This window comes from Agelaius phoeniceus, chromosome 4 (assembly GCF_051311805.1).
Source record: "Agelaius phoeniceus isolate bAgePho1 chromosome 4, bAgePho1.hap1, whole genome shotgun sequence".
Classification (NCBI taxonomy): Eukaryota; Metazoa; Chordata; class Aves; order Passeriformes; family Icteridae; genus Agelaius; species Agelaius phoeniceus.
In genome coordinates, this window is record NC_135268.1 from 38,673,499 (window position 1) to 38,700,946 (window position 27,448).

General features: G+C 35.5%; 1 protein-coding gene across 3 annotated transcripts in view; it reads right to left on the reverse strand.

The window, feature by feature from the left end:
* Positions 1-4,490: 4,490 nt before the first annotated feature.
* The window catches only part of GLRA3 (glycine receptor alpha 3), an 86,362-nt gene continuing 63,404 nt past the window's right edge, over positions 4,491-27,448 (reverse strand). For 2 of the 3 annotated variants that reach the window (XM_054633112.2, XM_077177338.1), the window contains 4 exons: positions 20,283-20,497; positions 18,551-18,697; positions 13,461-13,580; positions 4,491-9,812 (listed from right to left, as the gene is read on the reverse strand). In XM_054633112.2, the coding sequence (XP_054489087.2) occupies positions 9,543-9,812; positions 13,461-13,580; positions 18,551-18,697; positions 20,283-20,497 (752 nt within the window). In that variant the 3' untranslated portion in view covers positions 4,491-9,542. The remainder of the gene's footprint in view (positions 9,813-13,460; positions 13,581-18,550; positions 18,698-20,282; positions 20,498-27,448) is intronic. The other variant, XM_054633113.2, reaches the window with a different exon arrangement.

A 27,448-nucleotide genomic window follows, 5' to 3' on the forward strand; every position in this document is an offset into this window, starting at 1 on the left:
CATTAAGAAATGAAGGAATTAACTCAGGGGTGAAATCAGAGTGTAAGAACCTCTCAGAAAGGGGCCTTCATATATCAAGACTTTGCCTGAACACAGAATTGTTGCCACAACCTCCCTGTTGCACCTCCTCCCTGTTCCCTCATCTAGCAGCTGCTTGATACTGCTTCAGAACTCTTCAGAAATTTACTCGGTCTCATATATAACAAAATACAAGGGTTTTTTGGTACTTACAAACCTTAATTAAATCTGAGGCTATTGGAAAGGGGACAGATTATTTTTGAAAGTGCTTTCACATTTATTTTCTCAAAACAGTGTGTAGTATAAAATTGTTTCTGTATTATGTCTGACCACAGTCATATACAATTCAAAAGTTTCCTATTGAGGTGTGATTCCCTTCTTGACTTATTTTTACTGACCTTCTTTTATTATCAATGAAGTTAAATACAAAGTGTAAAGTATTTCATTGAATGATCATTGGGAAGAGCCTGCAAAGCCTATGGGGAAAAGAAACAACTTCAATACTCATTGATTTTAAGTAATAAATCTTAAACATACAATTCATCAATTATTGACTAGTACTAAATTAAAAATTAGTAATCTTCATAATGGTCCTATTTAATTAGCATCTAAATCATGAAAGAAACTGTGTGTTGTACTCCCTTGAGAAGGAAAAACAAGAAAAATATGTTAGTGGTAAAATGTAGTATCTATTCTAGTCTGCAACTATACTGTAGTATCTATCTATAAGAACATTCTCAGTATCATTTCAGATCAAAGTTCAGGGTTCTTACTGCTGTTTCCATATTTGTCCAGTGAATGTGTGAAGGGGTGAAGTCTGCTAGGAAAGCAAGAGGGTGGTGATACAACAAGCTATTACAAGACAAACTGAGTTACAGATTTACATCATTAATGTTGCTGAAGTGTATGGGCTCACCTCATCTTAGTTATGAGATAATATGAAATTATCTATTCCTCAATGAAACATGGATGTCATATAATCATAGAATAGCTTAGATTGGAAGGGACTTTAATGATCATCTTGTTCCAACCCCTCTGCCATGGGCAGGGACAATTTCCAGTAGACCAGATTGCCCAGAGCTCCATCCAACTGCTCTTGAACACTTCCAGGGGTGGGGCATCCACAGCTTCTTTGTGGAACCTGTTCCAGTGCCTCATCACCCTCACAGGGAAGAATTTCTTCCTAATATCTCCTCTAGACCTAATGCCTTTTAGTTTCTAGTTTCTATCCACTTCCCCTTGACCTATGTAAAAAGTTTTCATGCCCTTGCAAAAAGTCTCTATCTTTCTGGAATGTTCCCTCCAGCTACTGGAAAGCCTCAATTAAGTCACCCTGAAACTTTCTTGTACTTCCTTCTTTGTGTTATGATAGTGTGACAACACATGTGTTGGAATAAGTGGAGTGGCTGTTTTGCATATCTAATAAGTGATGCATTTGTACTTGTAGCTGCACCTGTACTCTGAAGGCATTCTTACCATGAGGAATCTACTCCAAAGACCTTCAATATTTAATTTTGTTTCTGAGACACCATCACCCCAAAATGTTTCCATCACTTTCAAAGTGAATTATGATTTGTAGCATGAATAGCAATTATATTTTATAAATTTCTTTCTTAATAATGACTGTCAGTGGGTGAAATATCTTCAGGAAGGATGCATTTTGCTAAGTATTTTTCCTTGAAAACGTGTGTTCCCAAAACGTGCCGCAATCCGTATGAGGGGGCGCCATCTTGTGGTGTAATCTATACTGGCCTGAGAAACCACGGTGCCTTCGCTACAGTAAACCAAGAAATGGATGGGGAGGGACACCTGGCTCGTGTACAACTAATGAAGTGTTTTTGAGCTTGGTAAAAATGTCCAGTAACCTCTTATTTTAAATATGTTAAGCCTAGCTCGAGAAACTTGTGGACTTATTCTGATCCCTACATGAGGTTTACTCCTCATACAGAATCACAGAATGGGTCAGGTCGGAAGGGACTACAGTGGCTCATCTGGTCTAATTCCTCTGCTTAAACAGGGTCGTTCTAAAGCAAATAGCACAGGATTGTGTCCAGACAGCTCTTGAATATCTCTGGGAGGGAGATTCCATAATCTCTCTGGAAAATCTGTTACCCTGCACACTCACCCACACAGTAAAGTTCTTCCTCATATTCAGGTGGAAAATCAGCTCTATCATGCACTTTTAAAAACAACTGTTTAATGTCTTCTGAACCTGCCTAATGAGAATAACCAAATACATCTAAAGTAACACTGAGAAATTTTCAAGGCAGGTCAGTGTGTTATTTGGCTTGTTTCGAGAGGAAATAAAACATAAGTGGGTTTGAGGCTGAACTCAATACCTCAGTAGAGGTTTTAAATGCAGATTACTTAAATGGGAACTAATACAACAAGTATTTTCAGCCTTGTGAGGGAAAGTGCAAAGCCCTGCCCCAGGACAGTGCCAACCCCCAGGCCCCAGTGTATGCTGAGGGATGAGCAGGACAGGGGATGCTCAGAGCAGGACCATGAGCCAGAAACGTGCCCTTGTGACAAGGACCCCTAATGCCAGCCTTGGATGCCCTAACAGTGCTGCCAGCAGCTTGAGGAAGGTGATTGCTCCCTTCTGCTCAGCACTGGTAGAGGCACACCTGCACTACAGTGTCCAGTCTTGGGGGATTTCATCAACTCATGTAAAAATTTGTGTGCAGTATGTAAAGATGATGGAGTCAGGCTCTTTTAAACAGTGCTCGGTGGCAAGATCGGAGGCAATGAGCACAAACCAAAACACAGCATGCTCCCTTTGAATATCAGGAAACTTTTTACTCTGAGGGGGCCTGAGCACTGGCACAGGCTGCCTGCAGAGGCTGTGGAGTCCTCATTGTTGGAGATATTCGAAAGCTCTCCAAACACGGCCCTGGGCAACTGGCTGTAAGTGGCCCTTCTTGAGCAGGGGTTTGTGCAAGAGGACTCCCAGAGGCCCCTCACAACCTCAGCCAGTCTGTGACTTTGTAACTCTGTGAAATAAATGTTTAAATATTTCATTTTTGGAAATATTAATAAATTTTTGAGAAGGTGATTCATTTCCAAAAGGAAAATCGCTCTGTACTTCTACATCTGTGACTTTTGAGGATTGTTGTCCTGGGTTTTAAATTCATGAGCTTGTGTCTTATTCAGAAAAAAAAAAAGTATGTTCTCAGATCTGATCATGTGTAGAAAATACAGAATAAAATCCACTGTATGGATCATATGAAATTGAATATTTTAAAAATATTTTAAAATATCTAGGTATTTCTAAAATTAATAGGTCACTATAAATGCAATAGTAAGAAGAGGATATTTGATATGTTTTTCCAGATCATTGTCTTGAAAGGGCCATATAGTTTATGCCATAAATCACATATTGATCTCTTTAAGATCTGTTACTTCTTTTTCCTATGATTCTCAGGTCACATTGCCTGGCTGTTACTTTCCATTTTAATTGCTTGTTGCACACCTGGTATGGTGCATTTGCAGTTTTCATGCTTTGGGAACTGTGTAGCTCATCATGGAAACATTTGCTACTGCAGTAGTTTCATGACATTGTTGCTTGTGAATATATCTGAACAAGGGCAGAGGTAGCAGCTGTGCTTTGCTTTAGGGAAGACAAGAGGGTACAGATCTGCTGGAGCAACAGCTGTCACAAATAGCAAAGATCTGAGAGTTCTGCAGGTTCTGTGAAGGCTCACTCAAGATTTCTGCTAAGGCTTCTCTGGTGCTCTTGTTTCATTTGACTGTTCCTTTGAGAAATTTCCATTCTACAAAGCTCCAAGCTACAGGCTTGCTGTACTGAATTACTTGCAACTGATAATGGAAACACTTCATTTGTGAGTATGTCAAAGTTGTTGTTTGGCGTCCCATGGACACGATAAGCAAATTGAGAGGCGTGAACTGACGTCGCCTTTTGTGGGCAGGGAGTGACAAACAACAAACATCTGAGTCGTCTCCTAAAGACAGGGCTGTTACTGACTGTGCTCTTTATAAGAGCATTAACACTGCTGTAATCAGATTAGAAGAACTCAGAGTGTTCTCAAATGACTTCTTATCTGCTAACTTCAAGTTTTCTATCAAGGAGTACATAGGAGCTGCTCAGAGACCTATAAAATTTTCATGAGGCTATTTTGCAGCAAGTGAAACTCTTTGCCTTTTTGATAATAAGTTCAGCAGAACTATTTTGGAGTGGTTGTACTTATTTCAATAGGCATTTATCAAGATAACATTCCCCGAGTTTCAGAACAAGGGTTTTTTTTCAGAGCTAGAGCCCATATAACAATCAAAGGCACTCTACTCAAAGGCACTCTACTCCTTTTCTCTCTTGCTTTCACTCCTGAAATACTTAATGGTAGTCCATGGTAACTACTGCTTCGGGTTTAATCCTTTTTTCCAGTGGTGTTGTCTGTTCCTCTTTTGACTTTAAATAACTTAAATTCAAAAATATAATAAAAATTACTTCACAGTTTCTGAAAAAAGATAAGTTTATTTTCTTTTTTGAACAAAATATCTACAATGACATGGGTGACACCATAAATTTCACATTTTAAACACTTCTGACTGCAGAGAATGTCAGTTTAAGTGCAATATGATACTGTAATACAATAAAAAGGAATCTAATAAAATCCATGCACAACACATTTATAGATTTTTACAAAAAAGGAAGTACTTTGAGATGAAATTGCTGTCAGAGAGAACTCACAGGAGAATATTTTGAAAACTCACAGACAAATTATTAATACACTATCATATAAATTTTTATTTTTTTCTCGCTGTAGCCTTTAAAAAGCCAGGATCACTAACACACAAAATACCATATATTATGTTAAACCTTTATGTCAAAAGCTTATGGCACAATTTCTTTTTATACAGCTCACAATTCCACATTCATGGAACGTCAGTAGCTACTTGAGTCCATTTCATCTGTTAATATCACTCTGATGTACATTAAAATACAAACATAAGAAATGTTTCTTGCATATTTCACAAAGATGAAAGTGAAGAAGTGCAGTAATATTCAAGAATGTAAAGAAGACAGGATGAGCCAACTCTTTTTCTGGCATTAATCTACTGCTTCTAGCCATCTAACCTGCTTCCACAAGCCTTCCAAACTGATAGTACGTCAGTAATTACTGTAGATTATTGTTGCCTGAAGACACCTTTTCTGTAACCACTCCAAAACAGAACACCCATTTTATTACTAACAAGTAGTCTGGTTTGAGACTTATATTTTTCTACTTAGTTGTTTCAAAAGGAAAAAACCTGTGAAATCTGATATTGTACTCATCTAAATAACCACATGATTGTGCAGTAAGATGTGGATAAATTTATTTTACTACCTCACAGGGGTACTGTATGTATTACTAGCTCATTCAGCAGTTTCACATTTTAAGGCCAAATTCTATTCTGTTGGATTAGATTAATTTCTATGATAGTTCAAATGAGAGTAGAAGCTGGACGAAAAGTGTATCTTTTGCAACCAATCATGTCAGCTTGGGCTGGGAATGGTATAAATAAATTCATTTCCTTCTACTATAAAATTATTGCTGAAAATAATACTTTTTCTAAGGTCTTAACCTTAGACTTTTTATCTTTCCCTACTGTTAAAAAATATAAGGTTTTGTACAGTTTATTATATTCTCTCTTTATCTACATGATCAGTCTACAGTTCTGTAAGGGGTTATACACAAAGTGGAAGCAATATCTCACTCCTTAAATATAAAGTGCACATTAAATCACCTAAATATTTCTGTCTAGTGAGTAAACAGAATCATCTCTCACACATCACAAATGATTCTTTACAAAGCAGATTTTGGAATGAACGATAAGAAAAGGAATCCAAAGAAACCTAATGTATGAAAAATAATTAAATCTTAAGTAAATGCTCTATTCCTCCTGAATTGCACTAACCTGTTTAAACAATACTGCTTGCTGTCAAAAGTCCTTGAAAGTAAAATGTACTTCATTTTGGTGTTAAAATAGCTGAGTTCTAAGTAGTACAATATTAGTATTCCTAATTCCCTTACATCTTCACATCGTTTATCAGCATTATAGAGAAAAAAACATCCCTCTAACCATGCAAGCCTATTGTGTTGATATTTGAATCTAGTTTTAAAAATAAAATGCATTTTGCTGTTTGCAATTTAAGTAGGAGTTTGGCACAGTGATAGTGGAATATTTCTACTGCACCTCTAAGGGGCTTTTCTTCTCCTCTCTCAAGGTGCTGAAGTTTTTTGCCTTCTGAGGGGTGACACAGATTGGGCACATCTCTTTTTAGTGCAGAATGAAAAGACAGTCATGTGAGGGATTCCAGGCTCTGCTTTGGGCTTTCTCACTCCCTGTGGCTCCTGTTCTGCTATGCACAGCCCAGACTTTTCATCCTGTACCTTCCTGTTTTGCTTCTCTTTCTATCAAGAAAGAGGATGGTGTGGAAGTCAATCTGCGCAGGTAGAAATCACTGTCACAAAACAACATAAACTTTGCAACAGATGAAATAAATTGTTTCCCCCTGCAGTTGCTGCGTCTATCTGAGCAAATGTTCCTATGGAGACATGGCAGGTCTGGGAAAAATACTAAGGGTGCTTGACCCCTTTTTTCCCCTCATGGTAACTGTGTCAGCCCCTCAGTAGCTCTGTTACTGGGCTATTCCTCCAGATCCTACAGTGTCTCTGCTCTCATTGTCTTACAATGCTCTTCTAGTGCCAGTATTTAATTTTCAAAGCATAGGGCTGGTCCACAAAAACATGACCTGAGAAGTACAGGGTCTGCACCTATGTTGAATGATGACTTGGGACGAAGCTGCATTATCCTGTCACACAGGGACTGTGCTTATGAGAAGCTGTCTGTGGCTTGCCAAGGACTTGTTCTCAGCAGAGCCCAGGTCCAGTGATAGTTAAGTGTGGTAGCTATCACTTCTGCCTAATGAACGGGGTCTTTTTTATATGTAGGAGGAAGCCTGCTAAGTACCATTTACCTCAAGCACTATCTCTGTGATGAGTGTTTTTCTGCATTTCCCATCTCTTTGATGGGAGGGCAACAAAAATGCTGCAGTCTGGTAAGTACTGCAGAGTACCTTTCAATTCTTGCATCTTAACATCATTTCCTGATGCTTCACGATACAGTTGCAAAAATGTCATCTCACAGTAATCTTAGCTGATGTCAGTAGCTGTTGATTCCAGCTTTGCACAGAGGGCTGGCATGCCTGCTGGCAGTTTTGGACTATTCCTGTAGTAAGTGGTGAATAGCAGGCATTTGTGCCTTGAAGTTTCTTATCATCTCAGATGACATTTCTCTCTTTCTCTACCACGTGACTTTATACTAAGTAATTTAGGAATAATCTAAATGAAGCTTAAATTTAAAGCTATTATTTCTTTTGAAAAACACATTAGTGGACTACAGAGGCTTATGTTACCTTGGTAAATGTTATGATTCCATTAAAAAAGTCTACAAAACCATCAGCTCCAGAGAGAACAGATTTTGGTTCCATTGTATTAAAATAGAATCACATGCCACATATTATGCGCATTTGAAAACAACCCTTAAACAAAATACAGTTGATTTTGCTGATAGCAGAAACATGTTAACAACCCTTTCCATAAAATATAACTAACCCTAACTTTGAGAGAGGTGAATATCAGTCATAAATTTGTGATACCCCCTCACACCTTCATAAGCGAATAAGATTTTTGGAACATGCACAGAAAGAAACCAATAAAAAAGCAGACACAGTATCAGAAAAAAAGAAAGCAAAAAGTGAATTGAAATAATTTTAGATTATTAAATGAAGCAAAATATAAAACCATAATAGTTTTAAAATAAAGGTGGAGTATATATATATATATATATATATATGTATATATGTTCTTTCTGACACAATTTAACAAAATATGAGAGCTACTATTATAGAATCTCTCTAAGTAATCCTGGGAGAAAAACAATAACAAACCAAACCAAACCCAAGGTTGCTATGTTACAAGCCCCAGAACAGAGTTACATTGCTTCTGTTACTTCATATGCACCATGCCTTTGGCAGTGCACCAGATGTTCGCCTCCAGCCCATTCTGCTTTTGTATACACATTCTGATCATCAAAGAAGCACAAATTTTAAACATGCCCAAAATAAAAATATTTTGCAATGAGAAGCAGCCTCACTGACTGGACTTAGAGTATCTAATAACTAAATGTTATATTTCCACATCATAGCATGGTTTTGTTTTGCCAATAGATTGACAAAATTAAATATTCTTGCCTGGACACTATGCCATAAATGTGTTCTATGGTGTTACAATTCAAAGAAGCAACTAACATGGCTTATTTAAACCCAAACAGGGAAGATCTAAGAGTTTTAATAGTTGTTCTCCTATTTATTAATGTGAAATCCAGTAAAGTAAAAGACCATCCAGGTCTTCTTCTTTTTTGGTTTAGAAGAGCTGTGTGTTTTTCCAAAGCTGTGAAGTGCTTCTTAACCAGTATCTAAGTCACATTAACAAACTTCAAGGAATGAGTCAGAAAATTTGACACATTCATAAATTAAACTTCCTGGAATTATGTAATATATAGGAGATGAATGTGCATCAACATAACTGTATTCATCCTCCAAATGCTTCAGTGAAACAGTTGACTCTTTGCTTTCAGTTTCGGTCCAAGATCTCTTTGCATTGAATCAAAATGAAGCACTGCAAAATTTTGACGTAATTTGTCTATTTCACAAGCTGTATCAGTTTTATGAATTGAGGAAAAAAAACTCCTTAAAATATAAAAAAAAAGATTAAAGAATATGCTTCAATTATCAAAGAATAGGAAATTAAAAGAAAAAACATCCTTTGCAGGAATCAATACTTTAGAAATTTTAGTATATTTCTCATATGAAATGTAGACTGTTAGGCTGTATACCTTGAGCTGAGATTATTTCAACATACACCTTCCAGGGGAACAGTAATATGAAGTACATTGAATAAATTAAATGACTTAAAATGGTTAAATATGTTCACTGTAAAACCACCAGTACTGTCCTTAAGACTACATCAAGTCCTTTAAGCTGTTTTTTCCAATCTGTAATTTGTCATTATATTGTAAAATTAAAAGAAAACTTACAAACAAACACTAGTCTATTCTGTAATACTGTGGGATTTAACTAGGGTATTCTGGAAACATTTTTAAAATTAAAAATACACCAGAATTTAAAAAATTTAAGGACCATCAAAGAGTACTGTACAATTATACCACTATGTAACAATATGTATAAATACTTGGCAGTAAAGCTTCAGTAGAGAGTGATTTTCAATGAAAAAGTTGTTAATATTTAGTTTGACAAGGAAAGTTTGCAATAGCAGATGTGTCTTCTCTGGGTTTCATTCTTCCATCCCACTCTAGCTGGTCATTGCAGGCCATGCAGGATCCTTTTTCTTCCCCTCCTTGTTTTTAACTCTTCCAATCACTCGTCTGATGTGCATTTCTAACAAAAAGCCTCCTGCTGAGTGTGACAGCCAGATCTTTATGTACTGCAAGCCTCAATCTTGTTACTGGTGAATGTCCTCATGCCTGATGATTTTGTAGATTACCCAATAAAAAATGTTGAAAATCAGAAAGGCTAATGGGAAACAAGCTCTGGATATTGTGTCTATCTTCTTGGCCCGGTCAATGAATACCTTTCTCATCTCATCAGGGCTTTTTGGTACAGGTTGAACAGGATTATTTGGCCCCTTTTGTGTTATTCCGTCTTTTGCTGGCACACACGGGCCCACTCCGTATGCTGTAATGCTAAACTGACTGTCACGTGTATCATCCTCCTGTTGGAAAAAAGAAGAAGAGAAGAGAGAAAAAGAGCAAGAAGTGTTTTTTTTTTTTAAATTATTGTTTACAGAAATCTCACCTGCTGCTAAATACCAGTTGCACCATTACCTCATTGACTTCTTGAATCCACACCTTATCTTAACTTGTTGAAATTTCATCCAAAATATTTCAGCCAAAAATATTGCTGGATTGTTAACAAGCACAGAATTTTTCTGTTTGTTTAGATTCTGCAATCTAGTTAGAGAAATGAGAAAGCCTAGTAAACTAGTAGCAATTGGGCACACAACTTCTGATTTCGTTTAAGTTTCCCCATTTACAGTAAATATGTCCAGTCTTCAAAAGGACAAATTTCACACTGCTGTTTTAGAAAACATCTATTAAGTCTGTACATTGCCTCAGGACCCAGGATCCTGGCCTCTAGGGATGCTCATCATAAAATCACTAATGATATGCACATTCATTATATTAGTGAGAATTCTGCCTATTTGGCCACTGTATATTTAATTAATCTTATCTGTATGCCTAATTTCTGCTGTTCCCTGTGAATGCATCAAATAAAAAGAATAGTAGGCAAAGTGTCTTAATTTAAAATAAAGGAAATGGAAGCTGAAGGCCAGATTTTTCTTCTGACTCATTCTTTTGTCAATTGAGGGGAAAACTGGCAAAGACATTCAGGATTAGGGAACTGTAAAAGAAAGCAATTCTTAATCACATGGCACAGAAATGGAAGATGTTTTGAAGATACACATATTTTCATAGCATACAATTTAAAAATGTCTCTTGTGCCTGGAGACATCTTTTTTACTTCTCTTTACCTAGGTGTCCTCAAGTAATAAAAAAGGCACATATGCAGACAAATAAATGATACATAATCTGTGAAGTCAGGGCTGGATTTGGTTCTGAAATATATTCTAGTGTACTCCTTCTTTATGTAAACTATTCAAGAATAATTATGTGATTTTGATGGCATTCACCATTTTTCAATAGTAATTTTAAATTCAGGAATCTCTATTTTTCATTTCTAATTTTAGCCTCTTTGCTTTAGGATTTTACACTTTTATGAAATATAGAAATTATTACATTAATTCTTAAATAAGTATTTTGAAAAATGGTTTTTATAACTATTATAAAAACAGTTGAGCAGCTGTCAATTTTTTTTTTTGTAGGAGAATTTTTGTTTTTTTAAAGCTTTTCCTAACTGAAATTAAAATAAATCCAAAAAATATTTACTTGCCCAAGCAAGTCAAATAATTACTATCTCAATTCAATAGTTAGAAGCATTTTTTTGTTTTTCTTTAATCTCTTACTTTATAAAAATGCAATTTCTCAATGAGCACAAATTAAATCCAAAGTTGCAAATTTTTCATTTTGAAAATGTCTGACATTTTGAAAATCTGAAAAAAACTTTTTAATGAAGAGTTAATTTTAAAAATTTAAAAGTTTCATGAAATAATTGCTTATTACTTTGTTTAAAAAAATCCGACTTTTATTATCAATATTAATTGAATATTTTAGCTACAAAAGAATGCAGATAAATTACCACATTTGAAGTGAACTACTTGGCCATCAGCATGACCATCCAGCAGAGCTGTAGATATCAGCCTACTGAAATACTTCATATATGTAAATTGAATAAATAGTGAGAGTGATAAAGTTCACTGAAACTGCTATATCTAAAATCTATATTAGAATTTGCCTTTAAAAAATAAAAAAAAAGAAAAATTAACATGAAAGAAAAGGAGGAGGAAAAATCACTGACTGACTTTACTATGAAAATGAAAAACAGAAATACAAAATGATAGGATCATTATTTGATGACGTGATAAACCGAGATTTAATTACGGCAATAGTGTTCCTCTCCTGTCAGCTAAGAATGGAAAATAACATCTTTAATATAGTTGTATTCTATAGTAGTTGTAGTCTTGTGTTGCAGTTAAGAGAAATATTAAGTTAGAAATGCATGTACTGTGAGAATTTACTATAAACTTGCCATTTAAATACCTTCATGTGTACTGCGCAGGCTGAGTAAGATAATATGATGATGCTTTTGACTACCAGATTTCAGCTGTGCATATTTTCATGGCACATATATTAAGAATTTATTGTCTTTTTTTCAGGTTTACCTGAATGGAATGATCCCCTAGAATGTTTTAAAGGCCAGGTCTCTCCTTACTTTTGTGCTTGCAGACCTCCTGTAATTCATCTGCAAGCAGTCTGGCTGGAAATGCTCTTTGTAGTTGAACTGTAGTTGAAATGCTCCTTGTAGGAGTCCAGCATTTCTGCCCAGTGTCTGTTGGATGGTGTCTCCACAAAGATATGCAGGATGGCTGGAGCCATCCAAATCATGCCCAAGTGCTAGGGCTGGTGGATATGCGGGAAAGAACATTCTGGAGCATACCAAGAGCCACCAGAATTCCTTTGAGGGGCAGCAGCTTGAATATTCAAAATGGGGTTCTGCAAGTTTTTGAGCAGATCCATAATGCAGAAAGATCACTAGGTTAGCTTCAGATTCATATTGGAGGGTGCTTGTGCACAGGAGGAAAGATGCAGTTGCTGTTGTTATCAATACTAGCTTTGAGTGCCTTTTTAAAGGCATTTATGTCCGTGACACCCCTTTTCTTTTTTTTACTATTGATTGACTTGGCTAAAATCCCTCTTTTTGACTAGAAATATGTCTCAGAATGCATGTGTCTGAGTCTACAGATGTAGAAATCATCTGAAGGACAATACCCTGTAAGATCCAGTTGAGAGCCTTTACAGTAAATCTTCCTGAAAAAGTCCTGCATATTGGCTGAATGAATAGAATTATTTTTTTAAGTAATAAGGAAGCTTTTGTTTCTTTTGCAACTTTTTAGTGCATTATCACTACAGAAAGCTATATATTATAGATTTTTGATAGAGCTTAAAAAATCTTATTATGAATGAACTTTGATTTGAATACATTTTTCACCAGTTCAGCTACAGAATTAACAACTTGAAAGTTGTTCTGCATGCAGTTACATTTAAATGTTTTATAATTTCTATTAAATTAATGTAATTAAGAAATGGAAAAAATTTAGATAAGTTTTATTTGGAAAGTTGGAATTCTTTGCTGGTCTGACAAAAATAATTTCGATCCATTTACTTCTGTATCAGTGTTGTTGTACAAAATACTTAGCTATAAATTAAAAGAAAACTGTGAGTCTTGAGGTCTTTTGACTGTGGTGTTTTCAGTTAGTGTGCTTAGTAATACATTTATCTTGAGAAATAATATGTATATAAGGGCTGAAAATAACTCCATCACTGTTTGATTGGAAAGTGTCATAACAACTCAAAAACTTGACTTGAAGCCTTGACTTTGGTAATTTGAACACTCTCTTTTTTATTGCTCAGTTTTGAGAAGACAAGTGGTATTAAGTTGTTTTGCACTACAAACAGTGCAGAATTTTAGCCCTATGTTTTGATCCAGATTTAAACAGATCAAAAATGGATTATAAAATTAACAAGACAGTACCTTTACTAACATTTCACGTCATCACATACAGGTAGCAATGAAGGTATATGAAGTTCACATGGGAAGATGTTATTGAAGACAAAAGGACAGGGCCTCTGTTAATGGTTGGATAGCACATTATGACAAATGGGACATCTTCTCAATAGTTTACCCTTAAATTTGTACTGTAGATTTGAGGCAAAGTCCCGTCTATACGTCCTGCACTTCTCAAGCCATTGCTATGCTGTAATGATTCACTGATTTCATTTCCATCAAGAACTCCCTCAAAATACTTTCATCAAAATGGATGGTTGACCAAAAAGAAAACAAAAGAAAAAAGGTGTGATTACCATTAAAGACAATCTAGTTTGCATGTCTATTTTCCTCTCTAAAGATATGGTGATCTTTAGATTTTGAAAATAGAACTAATAGACTGAATATTCCCAAAACCTAAATAAATTAACAGCTAATCTAAAATCAAATTATTATTCAGTATATGTACACAGGTAATATTTTGCCCATACAATGTAAATGCAACTAAGAAAAAACAATGATCATAGGTGTGTTTCAGTATCCCGGTATGACTTCTTTTTCTGCCTTTTTTTTCTTTTGTCTTTTAGGAAGGAAATGAATATTTAACATTCATTCTGAAGGAGTGGTAACATAATATTTCTGAATAGTTCTTTTCACTGGCCAGGTTTTTTTTTGTCAAAGAACTGTGTCTCATATACTAAGAGTCAGATGAAGTCTCAAACTGGGAACAAAAGTCCCTTGTTCTCAGGATTTGTTACACCATTTGTGTAATCATAAAGACATTATAGCCTTTAAAAAAAATCTCCTATACCTACTGTGATGCTTGCTGGAAAAAAGCATTGAGTAGGTTGCACATTATGTTGCAACAACAGTTTTAATTTGTAAATGAATTTATAACACAACCCCAGACACTTCAAAATTTTTGCTAGTTCTGTGCAGACTGGGTTGGGCCTCTGAAAAGAAATTTGTCTTCAAGTAATTTGGAATCACTGAATGAAGTCCATACTTACAATCATAAAAACAGTGGCCAGAGGGTGCAGTGGTACCTAAGAATTGCCTTTGATGATGCTGCTATTGTTGTCTGGGAAGGGAGGCCCAAATGAACCAGATGGTGTGTAAAAAAAGCAGTGACTATAAGTGGAAAAAGCATAAGGAAAATGGGAAAGATAGATGAACTCTAGATGCCAAAATGTCTTGTTGCAGTTCTGTACAGAACTGCAATTTTCATAATAATAGAATTTACTGCAGGGGTCTTATCCGAATTCAAACATATGCTTCTTAAAAGAGAGATTCCAGCTCCCCTGTGTTTTCAGAAGGACATTACCCATAGTTTAAATTAATTTTGAAAATATTCCAAACTATGAAAACATGAAAATTTGTTTGAATGTATGTTTAGAAATAAAATTGAATGCAATGAGTCGAACAAAGCATTTGAAAAATACAGGAGAATCAGTAAGTATGACATTTAGCCAGAGAGAACCAGCTTTGTATTAGTTGGAAAGCCAATGTCCCTGCAGGGTGTTTCTCTGGAAAAAGACCCAGAAGATACAGAAGATCAAAATCATGATATGGGTCAATAACCTGATGTTGTTTAAAAGGCAAATTGTAAACCAGATTGGGTAAAAAACTGTATAACTTGATCACTTGATCCTTTGGCTGCTTTCAACTGTTACACAATAGGTTTCATGTTGATCATGTTGCAAACATAGTTTTGAGGAATTATATGGACTAATTAGGAGAATTTCCAGGGAGGGTGAATGAGAAAAAAACAAAACAAAACAAAACCCCCAAAACCAATGCAAACCAAAACCAAAAATTTTGTTCACTGGGAATATTTATAGAAAAGACTGAATGGAAATGTGCAAATGGTGACATGAAGGAATGAAGCAATCTGGTTTCTGTGTCTTTTCTAGACAAGCTATGACAGGCCAAAAAAACACATTAGGAAAAAAATCTTTTTAAACAATTGGAATAGATTTCAAGGGACCTTGTGGAATTTTTTTTTGGCTAGGATGAATTAGGTATGAATGATCTTTACTTAAGTCAGCAAAATGGATCCACTTACCTCCCAAAGACACTGAAATTCAATCATAGAGCTTTTACCTTTTTTACTTGGTAAAAATATTTCTTGCAACAAGCATATCTTACTAATTACAAAGAAAATAGACTTTGGAAATTCTTCAGCTGCCCTACACATACCTGAAATGAAACATTTTTTTGCACTTTTGCAACATGTCAAATCACTAGAAGTTTTGCTGTACCCTTGTAGATAAAATGCCAGTGGCAAAAAAAATAAAATCTGTATTCAACACTTAGACTTCACCTGGTAAAAAAACCTGATCTTAGGAAAATGTTCCAAGATGGTAAGCATACAGAATGAAAAAGTCTAATAAGTTATCCTATCTGCTTTATTTCTCTAAAAGTTTTGGACATAAATACTGAATACAATATTGTTTTTCTCTTTGCCAAGGAAGAAGATGTAATGTTCAAGGAAGCCACTGAAGTTTACATGCAGCCTTTTTACATAAACTCTTTTCACCTCTTGACTTTATGGTCAAATGAACATTTCTTAATACATGGCAGTTTTCAAAGTCAATAAAATCTAATCCCTGAGAGCCAGTGGCTGTTTGACCTAGTCCAAAGGAATAACAAACATACAAAACTTTGTAAGTTTGAGCTCTAGTAACTGACTTTAAAAAAGACAAAAGAAGGAAAACCAAGTTACTTTGAGTTATGATCCTAGGGCCTGCATTTTATGTTATAAATTGTGGTGAATAAATAATAGCATTTGTGGTAAGGAAGGCAAGTTTTTAACTACAGTTTTCAATCTGTAAGACTCATGTATAATTTGTATAACAGAGGGTTTAGGATGTGATCCAAATTTCTTTTTAAGAGATAAAATCTCCATGCTGTAATGTTTCAAGTCCTGTATACGTATTGTGCAAGGAAAGGTTTCATAAAACATTGAGAAAGAGAGAAACAATTAGCTGAGCTGTCTCTAGAGTTTGAGAAGCTGTATTCTCAATGGTTAACTCTGTCCAGGAGCTCTAACTCTACATGGAATTAGAGTGAGTCAAAAACCATTTAGTTAAATTAATATTTTCTGAAAAATTACTATTTTCCTAAAATCATAACCTTGTACAAGAACAAAGAATATTGAAGTAAATTTAGACTGAGAAGCTTGTCTCATGATGAAACATATAGGTACAGGGAGAAGGGAAATCCCTATACCCCCAAATATATTTAAGACCCTCACCTGAAGTACATTGTGGAGAAAAACATTGAAATTAACATCTCCATCCTTCAGAATCAAAGCAAAGTACTTGATACTTTATTGTGCACTCCAAAGTCTCTAATTCTAACTCTGCAATTTTATGAGAATTTAGCAGGCAATCTACCGGAAGCTAAAGACTGTCTAGCAAAGTGTAAAATTAGAATAAGGATTTTTAAGTGTGAATTCAAGAATACCATGATCCAGAAAAACACTTAAGCCAATATGGTTATTCATGCACAAACCTATTTTCTTTAAAAGTCCTTTTACTCTTAGAAGTCCTTTTTATATTGTGGTTCCTCTTTCACATACCTCTAGGCTGAAATTTAATTGACTGTGATTGCTGAACGAGTGTCTTTGGTGAATTTGGAGTCTTGCTAAGAAGGTGCTGAAAAGAAATTTGGTTTGATTCTGAGGAAGGAAGATACTTCCTGCCAGTTCCTAATCCTGTGGTCATAATAATTGACCTGCATTTAAGAGAGATATCACTGAAGTTGAAACTGGTAAATTTGCTTGAGATCCAGAAGAAACAATAATACATGGTGAGAAAGATGAATGGACTAAAAGTATAGTGACATAATATATCACTTACCACAGCTGTTTGATACATAATTCACTTGTGATTTACCTACCCCCATCAAGTAATTCCTGTCTGCCCCACCCCATTCTTCCCATTCCAAACGTTAGGACAGCTTTCAGAGAGCTGCCATATTCCAAGAAAAAACACCTTGTAACAAAAGTGCTGTTTGTTCTGCTACTGTCAGCAGGAAGAAAGAAGCACATTTTTCACGGGATCAAACTCTGAACACAGGCACTTGCAGTCTGAATCATCCTCTAGTCTACAGTACATGAGTTTCTCTGTGCAGCTGAAGAAGTCTGGGACTCACCACACAGGGACAGGCAAATGTATGAAAATGTCATTTTCACCTGACTGTCTGGCCTGCCTTTTATCACTGAGTCTTACTAACAGAGACTGCTTAGGTAGGCTTTACAGCAGTGCAGAATTTCTAAGCAAGAGGGAAACTTGTAACATATCTTCTCCTGCTGATGTAAGCAGTAGACTAAGCCTTCAGCAATGAAAAATGGTTGAACTGAATCATTTAGCTATGGTCAGACTTTCATCCACTAGTAATATTCTAGATAGTGACTGATAGTGACAGGCATTACATTGGTGGGGGAGGGGGGTACTCATTTAATAAGTAGACTGGAAAACTACTTACAATTTGTAAAATCTGAAGTAGGAGTTACACATTGTAAGAAATGTTCCTTATTGCTTAACTACAGATTTCAGAATTCAAACTTGTAACCTCAGCTGTTTGGCTTTCCATGCTGGTAGTGAGTTATTTTACTGTTAGTCTGTTTAGCTCCAGCTCTAATATAAATATTAATAACTATTACTATAATTAAGTTTCTTACCAATAATATGAACAACTAAAACAAAATGACTGGACAGGAGAAAAAAACCCCAAACTTACCAGCATTTTAAAGTAAAATGTTTGTTCTTCTACCAATGATGTTATTTGAATTAGTACTTTGTGTATTAAAAAATATTTGCATGGAACACGGCTGGTAAGGCTTTGAATTGAGTATTAGAATGAAATGGGGAAACAACATTTGTTGAATCTCACAGTAATAAAAACTGCCTCAAATACCAGTAACATTCATTCACGGGGGTATGATCTAACTCTTCCAACAGAGTGAAATTCATGCTTGTGCAGATGGCTCCCACATGGCCCGTGCCTCATTTAAATCCCTCTTAATCCCTCTTCCGAGAATTCAAGTTGGATTTATGCAATTCATAGTCCTTGTAGTGACCTTCTGCCTAAAGTGAATTTTATGCTGTGCTGCCATTTTATTTCTATTGCCACTTCAAGCTGCAGTGTGTTGACCAAATTAACTCTGTATCCTGGCACAACTCAGTCAGACCCTTAAAAAGCTGAGAACACTGTTACTTTTACCTTGCTCTTCTTCCTCTTGCGTCGGAAGCGCAGGAGTTCTTTATGCTGCCTCGACACAAAGTTTACAGCTGCATACTCCAGAAGGGCAGAAAACACAAAGAGCAGACACACCGCCATCCAGATGTCAATGGCTTTGACGTATGACACCTATGAGAGGAGACAGGGGAAGCCTGAGCATGGTAAAATGTTCCACAGATGTAAAGTTTAGTACTTCATATGTCAGGAGGAAGTGCATTAATATCTCCATATCCCAGCAATATTTCTATTGAAAAAAACTTTTCATGAAAGTTAGACAGTAATAAGAAAAACAATTCAATCTATAAATATAGAGTTTTTGTTTAAAAAATGTATTCTTTTACAAAATGTGTTTAAATCATTAACAGATCCTTATAGTGTATTACACCATGAATGAAATAATCCTCAAACACATGCTCTTCCTTCATTCGTCCCACTAAGATCTGTGAATGACACTAAGGAAGTGAAAAATAGCTTGTAGTGGGACCAGCTGGAATTCCTGTATTAAAATGGATGTGGCTGAAAGCTCCTGGAATAAAAATTAGGTAGAAGAAAGGAGATAGGTAAAGGAGGTAGGTCTGATGAGTTCAATCTTTGCTAATATAGGCACAGGAAACCAAATGTATAGTTTCAAATTAGTCCTGTAGTTTTGTCACAGTGAAAGTACTAAAAATCAGATACAGGTCAGACCTCATTGCAATTCCATATTGCCAAGACCAGATGCAGGACATGATCTGAACCTACTCCGTCTTTGCAGAGTTACAAGAGCTTTTTTTATATAAGCAAACAACTAACTTCAGGCCTCAAAATATGAAAAAATAATCTACAGCTCTCTGTTAGCCTCTTACATTGCTGTTTTTTTGTTTTTAGAGCATTCTGTTTTATCTGTTGATGCTAACTTCAGATACATCTAGCTTCACATATTTGGCTCACAAAGCATGCTCAAATCTGTTAGGGGTATCCGTTTTACTTAAAAAAAAAGTTAATTTGAGAAAAACATCATGTTAAAACTAATACAGAATTGAAATTTGTTTATTTTTATTGTACAAATTTTATTTCTATTAGCTGCAATGGCACATGAAGATGGTCAAGGAGTAAGCCTTAAAATGAAATTGAAAATATATAAAGCAATTACAACTAAGAAAACAGAAATAAATAATCATAGAAATAAACTTTAAGTGGTTTTCATTGTGTTGAGAATAACTTTGCGCAATTGTTTGGAGCTGTTAAGGTTCACATTTTTCTACATCTTAATGTAAATGTGTTTGTAACTAGTGGGCTAATTCATAATTTAGGAAGTTTTGAGAGAGGAATACAATTGAGAATCTATGGTGAGAATCTATGGTGAGAATCTATGGTAAGAATCTATGGCCTTTAGAATTTCAAACATATCTTCTAGCATGTGACCAGATACTGGGATGTGAAAAAGTATCAGCCTGTCAATTGTTAAGCAGGGTTTATATAAAACTGAGTAATGTTTTCATTACTTGTTAAGGTTTATGGAATTAACTAGATACGTGGCTGGCTGTATAGTAGAGACAGGGGAGAAATAGGATAAATTTGACTGGAGAATCAAAACACCCTTACGCATTTCAAAATTATTTATCTGGTTTGGGAAATTATTGTATGTTAAAATTAAAACACATAAGGTTTAATGAAAGTGTTTGCCAAATAACATTATGATTAATATAATACAAACAAAGGAAATTTAGCTTACCTTTGGAAGAGATGCTCGTGAACCTGAGCTTTGTGTTGTCATGGTCAGTACAGTAGTTATGCCTAAAGCCACTCTGGCTGGAGCTGCATCCATATTGATCCAAAATGACACCCAGGAGAGAATCACGATCAAGAGGCTGGGTATGTACATCTGGATGAGATAGTAACCCATCTGCCTCTCCAGGTGGAACCGGACTTCAATACATGTGAACTTCCCTTTTTACAACAAAGAGGAAATATTCAAGAGAAATATAATGCTTTTACAGTCAACTTCTAGTGCACACTCTTAAAGAATTTATGTTATGTCAAATATATTTGTTCACTAGAAAAAGATTTATGTTTTCAATTACCCACAGTGACTTGTAATAAAGAAAGTCCCCAATATAACAGGAGTACACATTGGAAAGAAAAGGGCAAAATATCTGAAAAATTAAGACTTCGATAAGGTCTGAAATTTTTATTTTCTTATAGAAACCCCCATTATTCATTTTAACAATAGGAAATTTCCTCTGTGAGATCACACTTTTTTTGTGACTTATGATTTGGAAACATTTCTGTGGGCAAGGAAAATTCTTGCTTCTCCATTGTATAATATCTCTTTTATGCTTGGTTCAATTTTAAACTTAATTTTATTTTTATTAAAAATTGAAAAAATATAGTGATATCAGCATGGGCATTAGGTTATCAATAGGAGGATCTGCTAAATCTCTCCCTGTGTCCCCATTCAAACGGTTTCAGCTCATAAGAGAAATTATCAAGATTCAAACACTGACTGAAGACTAGAAAGGCAGAGATTAGGAAGCTTTAGGAAGGAGATTAAATGACCTAGTTTCATCTAGGTACTAAACATTAGCAACTTCTACTGACTTATTCAAACCAGAAAAAAAAATCTATTGGTAGCTCATAAAAATTTCATAAATCCATATTTTTAGATTAGCCAGATTGTTGTGGGGTTCAGTTTTTTTTTCCACCCTGCAAGCTGTAGATTATTTCACAGATCTTGATCCAGCCTCATTAGATTTTTTAATTCTGCCCAATGGCCATATCAGTCACATAAGGATGGTGCTGAAGGCAATGCTGTTACGGCAAGTGGTGGATACATAAAACAGTTTCTCACAGCAACAAATACCCATAACTCAAATTTCTTCCTTATTGAGTGAAAACTTTTCCTAATTCTAAATTTAATAAGGAAGGCTATATTGTTATATATTTCTTAAGTGTTATGAAGCTCTTTGGTTATGTTTTCCACTCATTTTTGATAGATATTCTCCTAATCAATTTCTAGTTGCCAAAATGCCATTTTATACAATTTTTTTCCATATTAATAGAGATTTGACATTTATCAGATTAAAAAAAATATGTCATGTATTTATAGGCTTTTACTATACTAATATACTATGTTTTTTGCTGTGACAATAGTGTTAGGCATACAGAAATGAACTTCAGATAAAGTCAAACAAATATTCTTTATTCTAGGGATATTAAATGCTTCTAAACTTCATTATTTTCATAACAGTTCTTTTAACAGGACACTAATTTTTGTATGATGCCACAATTTTATTCTTCTGAGGCACTAAAAAAAGTTAGAGAGACATTAGTTATGATGTTTAATTTCAAGGTGACATTCTGTATCTCAAGAGTTTTATATCTGCAAGCTCAATTGTTAGTTCCATTCCTAATTGCCGGCATTTTCTGAATCCTATCTACACTCCCAAAATCTGTGTCCCGGATCCTGGCTCAACCATCTGCTACGACAGCTTCATGACTGATTTCTGCCCCAGTCATGGGATGAAATCCTGGCTTAAAAAAGTGAATGGGATTTTGGTGTTTAGTTGAGGAAAGGCCAAGATATTTCCCTACGTTTCTCTTCCATGGTCTTCAAAAGGACACCAATGCAATCTAGTGTTTCACTCAGCAGTTCAGTGAACACCCCACATAACCAGAAGTTCTGCACTGACTGGCCTTTCTTGGAATCATATTCTTCAAACTGGTTCTTACCCTGAGGATTTCTTTTTTTGTGTCATTCATTCTGTTAATTCAGCAGCCTTGGACAGCAGCAGTCTCTGTCTCATACATCACAGAAAAGTGAGGAGGGACAGAAATGCATCAGCCCAATCTAGGTCTAAGCAAAGCCATTTTATTTGGCATCATATCAGTAAGAATTGTTCAGCATGCAATATTTTCTTCTTATAGGGTCCTATAATCTCCTTTCAAAACAAACTAGGAGCACCAGACTGCATAATATATGCATATGCATATATGAAGTGTCAATAAACAATAGCTATTGTTTGTATGCTGTTTTTTTCCCATCCACAGAAATATGGGATGAGAGATCTGAGTTTCTTTCCTGAGGACTCCAGTTGATTTGAACTATTACAGACCACTCAGCACAAAAATTCTGTGGTCCTAAACAGTGAACAGCAAATAGTATAGTAGTTCTAATATGGATTATTTTCTGTGATTGCAAATTTGACAGATCCAATTGAACTTAGGAAGAAGAGAAGAATAATTGTAAGCAACATACTCCTAAGAAAAATAAAGAGATTTTGCAATGAAAGAAGTGGAAATGGAATATATTGTACCACAGGGAAGGTGAGAAAAAGTAGGGTTAGTGAAGAGGCCAGAACTAGAACTGAATGATGTGTCAGAGGAATTATACAAAAGCATTTTTTGCTTGGTTTAGTATTTTTGTAAATATACTGGCCAAGGAAAAAAGCCCTCAAAATCTGTAACACCAAGACCAAACAAAAAATTGAAAAAGAAAAAAAAGAAAGTGAAATCTGTCTCAAAGTAGAAAAATACCATTGTTTAGCTCCACAACATGTGTGATCTAGAGTCCTGCCTTTGTCTTAGACCCAGAGAGTTGATGGGCTTGCCAGGCATACTTCCAGTGTTTCCTAGTCAAGCCTACTGTGCTCCTCTCTTCCAGTACAGCACTGAAAAATTAATATATAACATCTCCTCAGGAAGACTGGTTGCTACCCAGCTACCCTTCTCTGCTCCACCACCGAGTGTTGGAGAAAGGCTGCACATGGCAGTCTCAGCACTTCACTTGCAGCAGTTGCTGGTCTAAGTGTGAAAGGGTTGATGTTAGCTTTTGCCCTTCCTGACTGAAATCAGAACCACCTGCATAAACCTGGCTAATGAAGCTGAGTGAAAAAAGGAAACACTTGCACTAGCAGATGTGAGCTCCAGCCAGCAGAAGCTGTGCTGTTTTTTCCCACCTGAGGCAGCATCCAGCTGTGGGCCTCCTTTCTCTTCCTGTATTCCATTTCAAACTCAAAACAGGTTATCTGTGGTTTGATCTATTTGACTGGATGCTTGAATGGATCAGAAGAGAGATACCCATAAACTCATTTCAGCTGGAGAATGAGATAGACAAGCAACTAAGAGCATTGGTCTAGTAATTAATTTGCAGTACATGAAAGGTAAGATCCAGTTTATTTTGATATGCACTGTGAATGTCCCAGAGAGTGCCTAGCAGGAGAACAGGAATCCCTTCTGGTATTGTGGCTTTGCTGAGGCTGAGCAACAAATTAAAACGTGATGGTAGATTCAGATTAAAGCTAATTATAAGTGTGCACACAATCCATTAAAGGGGTTTTTGTAAAGTAAAGGAAAGAAAAACTATGCAGGGCTTCCCAAAATAAATATTTTTTCTTTAATTGAGGTTACATTGTTTGTAAGTCTAGCCTAACCAGGGATTTAAGTGCATGAAAGGCCCCAAAAGTGCCGACTTGAAGAGCATTGCACCTATGCATGTGAAGGGAATACAGTGGAGTATATGCATGTGATGGTGCATTTTTATCTTTTACCCATATTCTTTGGTAACAACGTTAGAGCTGCTGAACTGGCAAGAATTCCATGCAATGTCCACGCTGAAAACATTAGTGTAGTGGGAAAATAAAATTGTAGTCAGTCTATATGATTTTTCTTTTCCCCAGAAAGCGTAAATTGCTTTTCTTTGGAGTCAGTATCTAGATCACACACTATTTTTGTTGTTTCTTCCATGGCCAACCCAAGAAGAGCATTTTTTTACTGCAGGTCATCTTCACACTACATAGCCTCCTCTGATTGTGGTATGTGCTGTTTAAAAAATGGGCTATGCAGGCAGCAGTATGCTTGTGTCATTAAAAGGTACTGTCAGTAGTGGGGGATGTGCGAGAAAAATCAAACATAAGTTGTAAATTCAAGCCATAAAGAGTCCTCTTTTATTGTTTCATCTGTCACAAACTGTCCCAGAGGTAAAAGCTGGTAGGAGTTAAAAGTATTTGTTTCCTTTTAGCAGCCCTTAAGGTGTCTTTGGGGAAAGATTTTCTTTCTGTACCCCTACAATGTCATAAACATGTTATGATTCCCACGAAGGCTGAGTAGCTGTTTCTGAAGCTATACAGAAAGTTTTAATAAGGGAGAACTACTTCAGACTTCTGAGTCAAGGAAACAGTGTGCCTGAGAAATAATTAAGAAAGGAGTAACAATTATTAAATTACTATAAAATTAAAAATTAATAATATAATAAAATATGAAATGAATAAGCATAAATGAATGAGAAAATAACTAAGCATGTGGAATTCAACTGTTAATCCATGCAGAAGGAAGAGTTATCTGCTGAAGATCCTTGATACTACTTTACATAGTAGTAAATGGTAGTCTGACTTTGTAAGTCATTGATAATGCTAATAAATTATTTCCTGTGGACTGTCTTATGGATATAGAGAGGACTGTGGCTGAAAGACTATACAGCTTAATGAAATTACATGAATCTATTACCTTAAAATAAGAAACTTATGTTTGGTGAATACAGATGTTTTAAAGCTAAGCAAAATTGAACAGAGTTAAGCAAACCTGAATAAATCTTTATTCTGCAGAATATGTGTCTTGGATCCGGGAAGAAAATTTTTCATATTCTGATTCCAACACATCTGTCAGTATGGATGTAGACTATACAATTCTGATTTTACCAGTGACTGATAGCCAACAAGCAGCCAGTCTAGCAATCAAAATATTGCCAGCTATGGAGATTTGCTAACAGAATCCTGGGGCAATTGAACTATGATGATGTTCTGTCCTGCTTCTGTTCCTTTGCAACAACACTTCATTTTTCCTCTTGAAAAAACAGCTAGAGACAAGGCTTAGCATGAAATTAGAGAAAAAACTGAGAGACAGCAGGCAAGGAGAAGGGGAGAGTAAGACTACTTCAGTGGCTAAGATATGCTCAACCTAAATGGCTAACTTAGATTTACATCTCTTAATACAATAGAGAGCTTATCCCACTTGTCTGTCTTCTGAAAAGCCATTTCTTAAGCACCTCAATTCCTCTATTCCCTATATCCTGACAGAGATCCTAAATTCAAAATGAGTTTGAAAATTGCGTTAGACAGAGGATTTCCTTCTTGGTGTTATTCTAAACCTCTACTGTGTTTAACATTTTTAGACATGTAAAAACCAGATTTTGTCATCTTATGTGGAAAAAATAACATATTGTAAAAGCCAGCTGACAGTCTTTTCTCTATAGAGATAAAAGTAATGATAGTTCTTTCTTCTCAAGACAAAAGTTAAAGACTCTTCCTCCAAAATGAAACAATAGGTGGATTCAAGAAATTGATTTTGTATAGATTGATGCAACATGGCTACTGTATCTTACGCCTGTGACTGCTTTCTAAAGTTTAATACCTTGGATTCACAGGTTCTTGCTAAATGGTTGTCACTGCCATGCTTTGAGTATTCCTGTCTGCTCTCTGTACAAGGACAAATATTTACTCAAAACAAATATCTGTTGCAGGACAACACACACTGAGGATAGCTCATGACATATAATATATATTGCAAATATGATCTTACTGCAGGCCATCACAGACCTTCCCTTTGCTGAATTTTTTCAGCCCTTCCTTAATACTGATTCTGGCTTTTGTCTCCTCCTGAGCTGGGGAACTTCAGTGTGCTAGGCAGTGGAAAGCCAGTCCTTTAAAGACCTCTGTGTTAAAGGCCCAGACAGATAAAGCTTGATCAGTATTGTCCTGAGACAAAATCATTCATCATGTAATTAATCAACACTTTTATTAAAGGCCCTGCATATATAAACTCTAATGTTTTATCTAGTACACAGGATGGAATCACCCTGGCAAAAGTCACTGCCTTTAGTGAGAGTGTGGCTATTGGCTCCAGATGTATTCAGACAAAATGGATTGGTGAAAAAAAAGATTTGTTTGAAGTTGTTAGTGTTGAAATTCTGAGGACAATTTTATCTTCTAACTGAAAAAACCTCTTAGTTGAAAATAGACAGTCTTGGGAGAAAATAAACTGTATTGCCATAAGAGGGACCACATAGACCACCAACACTTTCCTTTTGCCTTTTGTTGAGTGTTTTCTTTTTTCTCTGCATCTGCTAAAATTAAGATTGCAATTAACATCTCTTGGCAACAGCATGTTATGTTGCCAAGACTGCAGTCAGAATAGCAGATGATTTTCATAGAGAAGACAAAGGAGAATGATATATATAAACTGACTTTTCCGTGAGGCAATACTGTCCCCTTTACTTTCTCTCCTGTTTGAGTCATTATCAGGATCACCACAAGAAAAGCAGTCCACTTGATTTGACCTTTTTCAATAAAGACATTTCCTTTTTTATTCTTCCAAGAATGTGACACTTTTGTTTGAGATCAACTCTACTTTACTTATTATGAAATACAGCTAAATGCTTTCTGTTCCTCTGACTTCCATTGATGAAATTTTTTAAACAAAAAATAAAATTCATAAATTATGTGTATGCAAAGCTCATTTTTTCAAAATATTTTTACCTATAAAACTGATCGCATATAAGTAAACTTAGCTGAAATAATTTTCATACGTTTCTAAGAAGAAGTCAGGATAATAAAAAAACACTTGGTAAGTGTAGTCTCTAGAAACTTTCCAATTTGCTCTTTAATATAAATTGCAATTTGAATATATTTTGTTGATAAAAGCTGCTTATAAAAGTACTCATGTTTTCATCATCATAAAATAGATAAAACACCATATCTATCTTCATACAGCCTGAAAAGAAATTATGATTTTCCAGTGTCTAACACATAGAACTAGACAAATTTTCATTTACATGGCACTTGTCTATGTATCTAAAGCCAAGATTCACTAAATGACTCTAGAAATGTACTACCATTCAGTCTTTGT